The sequence below is a fragment of the Gossypium arboreum genome, chromosome 1 (genome assembly GCF_025698485.1).
Source record: "Gossypium arboreum isolate Shixiya-1 chromosome 1, ASM2569848v2, whole genome shotgun sequence".
Lineage (NCBI taxonomy): Eukaryota > Viridiplantae > Streptophyta > Magnoliopsida > Malvales > Malvaceae > Gossypium > Gossypium arboreum.
In genome coordinates, this window is record NC_069070.1 from 120,544,641 (window position 1) to 120,556,905 (window position 12,265).

The 12,265-nt window shown below is 31.8% G+C and overlaps 1 protein-coding gene across 1 annotated transcript; it reads right to left on the bottom strand.

Annotated features, from left to right (window-relative positions):
* Positions 1-249: 249 nt before the first annotated feature.
* LOC108462278 (G-type lectin S-receptor-like serine/threonine-protein kinase At1g11330) lies at positions 250-11,737 on the bottom strand. The gene is made up of 13 exons (XM_053019568.1): positions 10,267-11,737; positions 10,077-10,184; positions 9,635-9,816; positions 9,332-9,542; positions 8,248-8,485; positions 7,840-7,990; positions 7,062-7,359; positions 4,351-5,598; positions 4,151-4,258; positions 3,756-3,961; positions 3,473-3,683; positions 1,635-1,872; positions 250-377 (listed from the first exon to the last, which is right to left on the bottom strand). Coding segments are annotated over exons 1-13 (4,503 nt in total). The 5' UTR covers positions 11,570-11,737; the 3' UTR covers positions 250-376.
* Positions 11,738-12,265: the final 528 nt, after the last annotated feature.

Below are 12,265 nucleotides of genomic sequence, written 5' to 3' on the forward strand. Positions count from 1 at the left end.
TTTTATTTCTGAAAGGATAAGATTCAATACTTAATATTATTTCTAAAATTAAAAATAATAATTTTGCATCTTTATCGACCATCAAAGCCCGTCAGAGTTACATCATTAATTGAAATACAATCTTCAAAATTATCGCTAATTAGAAGTGCTTGAGTGAAAGCAGGTTGTTTTGGAGTATTAAGATCTAAAATCTCACTATTAAGCATTGAAACAATAATAGGCATAGTAGGCCTATCTTTAGCATATTCTTGAACGCATAGTAATCCAACATGTATGCATCTCCATATTTCTTTCTCATTCTTTGAATCTGATTTCGACTCTGAAATCACCTTATCTACTAAGCCCCAAATGTTGCCTTCGTTCCATAATTTCCAGGCCTGAAACAATAAACAAATTTATCTAAGTTAATGCCTAAAATACCTAGCTTAATTCATAATAAAAATTTTAAACTAAAAGCTCCATAAAGTTTGATTAGCTCAATTCGATACAAAAATTCAAATGCTCAAACTCTTTTTGTTAGGCATGTTTTACCTTAGTCTTAAATAAGCTTCATTTTCAAAGTTGATTATTTGTACACGAGTTTAAGTTTAAATTGAAACTTTTTCGAAATTAATTAAAAATAAAAAAAGTTCAATTAAATTTACAAGCTACTCAATTCAAGGATTAGGGTGTCTCAAATTCAACTCGCAAGCTACTTGATTCAAGTATTAAAACTTTCAAAATCAGATAGCATGATGGCTAGATTCTACAATGATTGAGTTGAATTCAAGTTTTCGCAAATAGCTTGCAGATATGACATCTTACACCCTAATTCAATCAGTCAACATTCCTAACTATTTTATAAACTTACATATTCCAAAACGCTAAGATGATACGAATTGTTGTAGAAATTTGTGTTTCTTCTTCCACTAACAATTTCCAATAATAAAACTCCAAAGTTGAATACGTCTGATTTCTCTGAAAATTGTCCTTGCATTGCATACTCAGGAGGCATATAACCACTACATTTTAACATTAAAAACAACCCTTACAAAAAAAATTATATACATGTGGGTCTAAATTAAAATTAAATAATAAAATTATTTTAATTTAAATTTAATAATCTGAGAATATAAATATAAGATTAAATTTTTAATTTTGATCTCTTTACTATATTTAAATTTAAGATTTAACCCATACATTTTAATTTGACATGATTTGACACCTATATTTTTATAATGTCATTAATTAATTTAAATAAGTAATACCATTAACTATTCCAATTAAATACTGACTTGAATTTTTCTTAAAAACAATGATTCTACTATGAAAATTTTCATGTCAACATGATGAGTTGGAAGGATATTTTAAAAGAAAAAAAAACATGTGTTACCTATTTTGACTTACTAATAATAAAATAAAAATAGAGGAACCAAATAATATCATATCAAAGTATAGACACTAAATTTCAAACTTTATCGATTTATAAGGGTCAAAACCATAAAAGGCCTTTTCTTAAACAATAAAATAGGCCAACTAACAAAGCTAAGCATCATGCAATGGCCAGACTGGATCATAGACATATCTACACCCTACTTTATTGGGAAAAAGTGAACAAAAAGAAAAGAAATGATGGGGAGAAAATTCCAACTTACTAAGTTCCAACAATCCTTTTGGTGATGGCTTGATTTTCATCTCCTCCGAAAATTTTGGCCATCCCAAAATCTGAAATTTTTGGATTTAGCTCCTGATCGAGTAAAACATTACTTGCTTTTAGATCTCTGTGTATAATCTTCAGTCTTGAATCTCTATGAAGATAAAGTAATCCTCGACTAATCCCTTTAATAATGTTAAAGCGTTTTCTCCAATCCAAGACTTTCTGTTTAATTGGATCTATAACAAAAACTAAACGGTAAGAACTTAAAAATGAACAATTAATTCTTATAACTGAGGATCTAATTACAACCATCATTGTATTTTCTACCATATCGTATTCATTATGATTGTAAACGTAAATAATGTTACATCGATAAATTGAAATAAATATTGCATAATCAACATAGTCAAATCATCACATAACAACTACTATTTAAATCTCGGAATAAGCATGTCGGATTAAGAGAGTGCTTGGTTGGACGGAAAAATGAAAGGATGGAAGGAGGGAATGGAAAAATGGAAAAAAAGTAATTTTTGAGTGTTCTTGGTTGGGAAGAAAAATGAGAGAAAAACATAGGAGGGATTCATCCTAATGTATAAAAACCAATCCTTCCAAATTGAAAAGTTGAGAGAAGAAAAAATAAGAGAAATATGTATATTAATTTAAATTTTGCATTTCTCATACAATTTATTTTCTTTCTTTCCATTTTTTAACTCTACGTGGCAATGAAAAGACAAAAAAATATTTGATGACCTATTTTTCAACTCTACACATCTTTCCTTCTAATTTTCTACCCCTTCAATTTTTTATTCTTCTAATTTTCTTTCCCCTCTACCAAGGGACGCCTAAGTCATGACCTATTTTTTGTATCCTCGTACACAATCTTGTAGCAGATAATTAACTTGATGACCAATTATATTGCTTAAAAAAACAAACTTTAAATCATATTTCTATATTTTATTATTAAATTTAAAGTAAAAAAAAGTACATTATGCCAAGTTGGTCTGACTTTAGAAAACTTAGTTCAAAGTAATAATGTAATAATTAGAATATTTACTTGTATTAAACTTATCCATCCATCATGTTGGATTTGAATTTGGTTAAAAAAATTCATATTTAGACTCGATTTTAACCTAACTCGATTAGCTTTTATAGTTTATATGTTATAAGATGTTAAATATTTGGTTATATAATTAGAGCTAATCATGGGTCGGGCGTGTCTGCCCGGTCTGAAGGCCCGCCCGAAAAATATGAGGGTTAAGGTAAAAATATAGGCCTGAAAAATGGGCTTGAGCAAAAAAACGAAACTCGTTTAGAAAATGGGCCGGGTCTCAAGTAAGAGTTTTTTAGCCCGGGCCCGGCCCGAATTATATATTAATATATTTTTATTTTATTTTAATCATTTTAAATTTTAATATAACCATTTTTATTATATTGTTAATTTGTGTATTGTTTTAAGAATTGTTTTAGTATCATTTTTATTTATTTTAATATTGGTTTTATGTTTTTAAATATATTTAATTTATTATATTTTTAAATTTTTTATTTAATGAAATAAGAAAAAAATTTAATATGGGCCGGCCGAGCTCGGGCTTAGCAATTTTATTTTGGGCAGGACTTGGATAAATTTTTAGGCCCATATTTCAGGCCGAGTTGAACCCGGGCCTAGTAGATGAGCTTAAAATTTTGTCTGGGTCCGGCTCATGGTCATCTCTAGTTATATATATAAGATGTTAAATATCAAGAGTTGATTTTACGTGGTTTAATTTTAAATTTAATCGTAACTTAATATGAATTTCGAAAATAGTAGAAAGAGGATTAGCGTAAGTTACTAACCAAAGACAAAAGCGTCCAAACTTTTGTTGGGCATATACTCGTAAACGAGCATCTTCTCTTCAGCTTCAACACAACACCCAAGCAATTTGACCAGATTTCGATGTTGAAGCTTAGAAATCACCTCCACTTCGTTCATAAATTCTTCCAATCCTTGCACTGAAGCTTTTGATAATCTCTTCACAGCTATTTCCTTTTCATCACCTAATGTTCCCTGCACACAATATTCAGCTCACAAGACTTTATTGAAAAAAGAAAAATGTCATTTATCGCCATTATTTATTACCCTATAAACTGGACCGAAACCACCCTGCCCTAGCTTATTTGCGTGATCGAAGTTGCACGTCGCGGTGGCGAGTTCTTCGAAATTGAATAGCCGTAGCTGCCGGAGTTTAGCTCCGATTGAATTTTCTCCCACATTACTGGAAAATTTTGTCATTGCATTTCCTTTGTTGAGTTGGAGTTCGATCTGTTTGTGTTTTTGTTTCCTTCCTGAGATGCAAATTACTAAATTAGAGATGCACTGATTTCAAAGTTACCTAATTTTGTCGCACACTCACTACATACTCAAGTTGCTTTAAAAAACACAACCTCAAATTGGATTCAATCATTATCAAACTGAGTAATGGAGTTGAGTTTTGAGTATCTTAATAACTAAAAAATAAAGATAAGAGATGTTACCTCTTCTTTTAGCCATCCAACACCATAAGAAGAGTATAATAATCGTAATGGTTACTATACCCACAATTGCTGCTGTAATAACAATAACTTTATTGCTTTTTCCTTTATCTGCAAATCGAAAAACTTGGTCAATAAAACTTCAACACCAAAAGAGCAGATTAATTGAGGTAATTCATCAAACACATGGAAGACAAGTTTACCGAGCTCCGAAGATGGTAGACGAATGTAAAGATCGACTCCGCGAGTGGAGAATTTCTGCATATCAATCAAATCTCCACTCCAAAACATGCAACCAATGCCAGCATCATACGCATAAGCCACGCACGAACAGTTCTTCAGGCATTGATCTTTGCATTCGCCGTTATTTATTGATGACAGGTCTGGAAAAGCCGGCACTTTCATCATCTTCAGCTTCAAAAACCCATCAACATCTCCTTGGCCTGCTTCACTGCCATTGTTCTTATCCCTTTGGCATTGTAAAGGGGTAGTCCTAAAACATCCACTACTCCAATTACCTCTACTCCATTCCTCTATATTCCTAGGCTTAAACCCCTTTAAGCAACTGCAAATGGGTTGTTTCGTTAGATCGCACATCCCAAATGCCCCACACTGTCCATAAACACAAGATTCTGTTTGAGAAGTAAAGTACATGTTTATCCAGTCCCCTTTCCCCGCATCCCATGTCCGTTCAACCAATTTTCCTTGGGAATCCAGTTCATAGTACTTCAACCTAGAATACTCATGAGTGATATAGTACACTTGTCGTTGATTATCTGCAACAACATGAAACCCATCAATATAAACGGTCTTCATAATTGTGGCAATAAAGATATTCCCATTCCATGGACCACTCCGAAAATAGAGCTTGTTATTGTTCCTAATGACAAGCTCTGGGATATTGAAAGGTTCAAAGCCAAAAGAAAAGCTACCATCAGATGGATCATCAATGCTTTTCCATGATTTCAGCTCCACTTTAAGACCCCTTTGAACATCAGTGCCGATCTTCATAGTTTCAATGAAGGCATTGGAAGCATCTTTAAAACTCTCCCATAAGCTGCTTGCTCCATCCTCACCATTACTAAGGACAAGGTTTCCAGAGTCTAAAAGATGGGCAGTTGTTGCATTAGGAACCAAATTCGTAATATTTGATGACCAAAGAATCTCAGCTTTTCCATTCAAAACAACAAGGTTACCATCATCTGATATGTTAAGAATCCCGGAAGAGTCTTTGAGAGGCTTGTTTCTGTTTGCTACCCATACCACTGTTTGTACGGGGATTTGATTGTACAATATCCCTACATAACGATTGGTGGAATTAGCAAAGCTGAAGAATCCCAATCGGAAAACTCCACCCTGGGAGATTATAAATTCAGGGTCTTTGATGGATTCTGATGGTGTTACGGTGTCTAAAGCAGTGCCAAATTGGAAGTAAAAACAAACAATAGTAAAATTTCAAAAGCTAGTAACACAGAGTCGCTAATAACGCTCTCCATCTCTTACCAGAACGTGGAATTGAGGCTATGATTTACGAATGATATTTGGAATATGATGTAATGATGTTTCAAGGCAACTGCAAATGTTTTGTTAAGATTTCAATTTTCTTCAAGCGCTATTCACCCTTTTAATTTTATCGACTTGCTCTTGCGTTGAAGTTTAAAAAAGGTAAACGAGTGTGTCTTCCCGTGTTCACACATGAAACAACACTAATACCACTCCAATTTCAACATGATTAGTTTCACGTTATAAAACCAATAAAGACATTCAAACATTTAAATTTAGCTTGTAAATTATTGGAGTGAAAGATTTTGTGTGCTTTAATAATAGAATTTAATCCACGAGATAGTTAATCATGAGGGTTTTTTTTTTTTTTTCTACGAAGGTGCATGCATATGGATGATTTGTTGAAAAAGTAAACTCACTTTAATTATGTGGGACTAAATGTTGTTAATGGAAAGTCAGAGATTGAGGCAAATTAATTTTTGAACATTAATTCACTAGTTGTATTGGCTGTTAATGCTGCACTCAGCTTCAGCAAATGATTGTTTGGAAAATTTCTAGGGAGATAAAAGGAGGTGTTAACTGTTAAACTAATAATTTCTATCTTTTTACTTTATAGAAAATTGAAAATTAGCCCTTTTTTTTACTATAATTTATTAGAATTTGATTATCTTACTTTTTAAAAATAAAAAATTTTGTTCCAATTGATAGAAAATGCATGAACTGTGAGACTCGAAATGCAATACAGCTTGTATGAAACGTTCATAAAAATTAGACTACATTTGGAAGTCTTTGGCTACTTGGGCACGTTTGGTTGATTTGACAACACAATGTCACAATCTTCTTTTACTTATTTCAACAATGCAAAGAATAAGATCAAACAACGTTCAACACAATTTGGAATAAGATGTCTTGTTCGGACGTCGGATGTATTTCAAGTCCAGAAATAAATATAGGGTTTAGGATTAGTTTTACTTGAATATTTTTATTTTGAATCATTTTTAAGTTTGCATCATTTTCAGTTTAGATTATATTTGAGTTTAAGTTAACCTAATTTGAATTATTGTGTTTACATCATATCTGGTTAAAATTTAGAATTTAGGACACAATTAACAAATATGATGATAAATTTAGTCTAAATTCGAACAAATAAACTAAAAATTTGAGAATTTTTTAATTTGAATCACTTCAAGTTATTGAGTTTTAAATGATTTTTGAGTTCGAGGTAAACGAGTTCTACTTGTTAATTTTTATGTTCAACTCGAGCTAGGTTGAATTTGAAATTAGATTTGTTCACTTTATAATGGAGTAAATAAAATAACAAAAACATATCAAAACAAAATATAAAAATAAATTTCAATGCTTGAACTTAAATTGTAAACAATACAAATAATTAATTTACATTTTTATCGACCATCAAGGTTTGTAAGAGTTACATCATTAAGTGAACCTTTATCTTCAACATCATGGCTTATTAGTGGTGCTTGAGTGAAAGCAGGTTGCTTTGGAGTGTTAAGATCTGAAATCTCACTATTAAGCATTGAAATAACAGTAGATATAGTGGGCCTATCTTTAGTATATTCTTGAACGCATAGCAATCCAACATGTATGCATCTCCATATTTCTTTTTCATTATTTGAATCTGATTTCGACTCTGCAATCACTTTGTCTACTAAGCCCCAAATATTGCCTTCCCTCCATAATTTCCATGCCTGAAAACAAAAAACAACTTTTGACATAATTAATGCCAAAATTATTTGGCTTAGCTTGAATCAAAATTTTAATGTTAAACCTTTAAAAGAGTTTGATCAGCTCTATTCAAGATAAAGATTGAAATGTTCCAACTCTCTTAGGCTTGTTTTACTTAAGCCTACAATGAGCTTCACTCTTATGCTTAACTTCAAACTTGATTATTTATAATCAAGTTCGAGTTTGAACTGAAAATTTTCAATATTGATTAAGATTGAAAAGTCTTGCAAGCTACTTGTTTCAAGTATTAGGTTCTTGAAGTTAGCTTGCGAGCTACTCGATTCAAGCATTAAGATTCTCAAATTCAACTCACATGATTGCTCGACTCAATAATTGCAAAGGCAAATTTAAGTTTTTTGAAATCGAACCCGATTACCTCGCAAATACAACATCTTACACCTTAATTCCATCCACCAACATCTCTAACTATATTATGAACTTACATATCCCAAGAGGCTAAGGTCATCCTTATTGTTGTAAAAGCTTGTGTTTCTTCTTCCACTAACAATCTCTAGTAGTAGAACTCCATAGCTGAACACATCTGATTTTTCTGAAAATTGCCCTAGCATTGCATACTCAGGAGACATATAACCACTGTATTTTAAAATAAAAAACAACACCAATTATAACTCTAATTTAAACTTGTCCTCGAGCCAACCCAAATTAAGAATAAATAATAAATCATTTAAAATTAAAAACAATAAATTGAGTCCACAAATTGAAAAAAATTAAACTTGATTCGGGTATGGATATGTATTTTCTTTAAGCACGGAACCCGACCATAGACATTTATATCATATTTTATCAAAAAATGAATAAAAATAAATGGTAGGGCGAAAGTTCCAACTTACTAAGTTCCAACAACTCTTTTAGTATTGGCTTGATTTTCATCACCTCCAAAGATTCTAGCCATCCCAAAATCTGAAATTTTTGGATTTAAATCTTGGTCAAGTAAAACATTACTTGCTTTTAAATCTCTATGTATAATCCTCAATCTTGAATCTCTATGAAGATAAAGCAATCCTCGACTGATTCCTTCAATAATGTTGAAGCGTTTTCTCCAATCCAAAAGTCTTTGTTTAACAGGATCTGTAACAAAATTTACCACCAGAATTAATAATTAATTCCTATAATTGAGGATCTAAACTAAAACCAGCATTTTATTTCTATCATATTGTATTCATTATGATTGTAGTATAATTGAAGTTATGTCAGTCAATTCAAATAAATATTAAAATGCGGAAAGAGTCAAAACTTACTGCTGCCACCACTATTTTTTTTTTTTTTTGCTTGAAACTGCTGCCACCACTATTTAAATCCTAGAGTATAGACCAACTCCTATTAAAAAATATGTAATTTTCCTTATAAAATAGATAAAAAAAAAGAGAGAGAAAATTCAAAGAAAAAGTGAAAATTCAGCAAAAAAAATATAGACAGCACAAAATTGAATATATATAGTAATTTTACTTAATAACCTTGAATGTTATTCGATCTATTTTCTTTTGAAATTTCGTTTTTTCAGAATAAAAATAAAAAATTGGAAATATTTATAAAAAAGCAAAATAAGTTAGAAAAATAAATAATGGTGATGCAAACATTTTTTTACTTATATATATATATATAAAACATATTATATATGTATACATATATATTGTACCTAGCTTAGCTAGGTTATGCAATTCATATATTGTAAGACACTAACATTTATTTTAGCAATAAATATAATATATAATTAGATTTAAGTTGGATTTGGCCACTTAAAAGTCAAAATTATATCCCATGACTAGTGAATTGAAAGGTAAGAATTTAAATGCCTCTTAAACAAAGTTTTTAATTTAAATTTTGTGAATGGCCATTTTTTTAAGGATTCGACTTTGACTTTAAATTTAATTGGAGTTAAATATGAACACTTAGGAGTTTGAATAAATTACTAACCAAATAAAAAAGCGTCCAAACTTTTATTGGGCAGGAACTCATAGACGAGCATCTTCTCTTCTGCTTCAACACAACACCCAAATAATCTAACCAGATTTCGATGTTGGAGCTTTGAAATAACCACCACTTCGTTCATAAATTCTTCCAATCCTTGCCCCGAAGCTTTCGACAATCTCTTCACTGCTATTTCTTTTCCATCATCTAATGTTCCCTGCACTCACAATTCAGATCACAATACTTGATTGAGAAAAAAATGTCATTTCATTGACTCTGGATTCACCGGAAATAGCTATTATTTATTACCTTGTAAACTGGACCAAAACCACCCTGCCCTAGCTTTTTTGCAGGATGGAAGTTGTTGGTCGCGGTGGCAAGTTGTTCGAAATTGAATAGTGGAAGCTGCTTGAGTTTAACACCGATTGAACTTTCTCCAACATTTTCACTATAAGATTTGTGTTTGATCTGTTTGTGTCTTTTATTCCTTCCTGATATAGAAATCAAAGAAGCAATGAGTTGAAGGCTACATAATTGTAGTTATCGCTACGCACACAACTATTGTTGTAACAATAATAACATATTGTTGTTAATGTAAAAAGATATAGATTCATTGAAACATATTACCCTTTTATTTATTGATTTTAGGTATTGTTGTAAATTTATCAGATATTGTCCTCTTAAAGTGATTGCATATTTCATTTAAAAAAAAGTGACTACATAAATTAAATAAATAGAGACGACAATTTACCTCTTTGTTTAACCATCCCACACCATAGGAAGAGTGCAGAAATTGTAATAACCACTATGCCCGCAATTACTGTTGTAATTGCAATGACCTTAGTACTTTTGCCTTTATCTGCAATTTTAGACACTTGGTTAATAATACTTGGGTAATTGACGCAATTTATCAAACATGGTCAACATGAAGACAAGGTTACCAAGTTCCGAGGATGACAGACGAATGTAAATATCGACTCCGCGAGTGGGGAATTTCTGGACATCAATCAAATCTCCACTCCATAACATGCAACCAATACCAGCATCATACGCATAAGCCACGCACGAACAATTCTTCATGCATTGATCTTTGCATTCGCCTTTAATTATTGATGACTGGTCTGGAAAAGCCGGTACTTTCATCGTCTTGAGCTTCAAAAACCCATCATCACTTTGCCCTGCTCCTCCACTGCCATTGTTGTTATCTCTTTGGCACTGCAAAGGGGTAGTCCTAAAACACCCACTACTCCAATTACCTCTAATCCATTCCTCTGCATTCCTAGGCTTAAATCCCTTTGAGCAACTGCAAATGGGTCGTTTCGTTCGATCACAGATTCCGAATGCCCCACACTTTCCATAAAAATCACAATCTGTTTGAAGAATTAGGTAACTATTTATCCAGTCCCCTGTCCCCGCATCCCAGTTTCGTCCAACAAATCTTCCTTCATAATCTAATTCATAGTATATCAACATAGACTTATTAGAATATTCGTAAGTTTCATAGTAATTTTTTCCTTCATCATCTGCAACCACATAAAACCCATCAAGATAAACGGTATTCATATCTTTTAAACCAATATAGATATGGCCATTCCATGGGCCAGTCCGAAAATATATCTGGTTATTGTTCCGAATGACACCCTCTGGGATGTTGAAAGGTTCAAGGCCTAGAGAAAAGTTACCATCAGATGGATCATCAGGGCCTTTCCATGATCTCGTACGCACCTTACGACCCGTTTTTAAATCAACGCCCAACTTCATAGTTTGAAGGAATGCATTAGAAGGGTGTTGAAAACTCTCCCATAAGCTGCTGCTTCCTCCATTGTCGCCGTTATTGAGGACAAGATTTCCAGAGTCTAAAAGCTGTGCAGTTGTTGCATTAGGAATCAGATTCGTAACATTTGTTGACCAAAGAATCTCAGCTTTTCCATTCAAAACAACAAGGTTGCCATCATCTGATATGGTGAGAATCCCAGAAGAGACTTTGAGAGGCCTGTTTCTATTTGCCACCCACACAACTGTTTGTACGGGGATTTGGTTGTACAATATACCTACATAACGATTGGTGGAATTAGCAAAGCTGAAGAATCCCAATCGGAAAACTCCACCCTGGGAGATTATAAATTCAGGGTCTTTGATGGATTCTGATGCTCTTATAGTGTCTGAAGCAGTGCCAAACTGCAGCTGCAAGTAAAAACAAGATATTAAAGCTGGTAAAAGGCAGCTACTAATAGTTTTACCCATGAAGTTCTTGAAGTGCAGACCCCGGAGGTGAGGCTATGATTTATAAATGATTTTTGAGGAATCAAATTCATGAATGGTCCCTGACCTTTAACCTTAAATAAACCTTACTCTATTTTTTATTTCCTTTTCATTTTATGGTCCCTTATTGGCTACTGGGAATTCTATTGGAATACCAAAAATTCAACTCCCATGTATATTTGTAAAATTATAATTGAATAGAGCATTATTGAGCAAAGACAAAAATGTCTTTGTACTTTGATATGACAAGTTGGAATCATAGGCTATTCCAATCTTACAAGTAGACCTGTCCAGCTAGACCTGGCTAAGTACACAATCAATCTAAGTTTAAATATTTCCTTAGTCTTTTTTTTTATAAGATCTTATATTTGTTTAATTTCATGTTATATGTAAAATTACATCAAAATTGGAATATGTTAAAAGTATTTTTTGTGTTTAATATAAAAAATTCAACCATTAAAAATATATAAAACTGTATTCTCAAATAACATATATATCAAATTAATTGAAAACTTAATGTGAATAATAAAAAATTATATTACTAAATTAAAATTCAATTTGTTAAATAAAATTTGTATAAATATACAAAATTAATACAACATTATAATGCATTCAACCTATTATTTGAAATATTACAAATTTAAATTCAAAGTAAAATTTAAGTAATCATATTTTTAC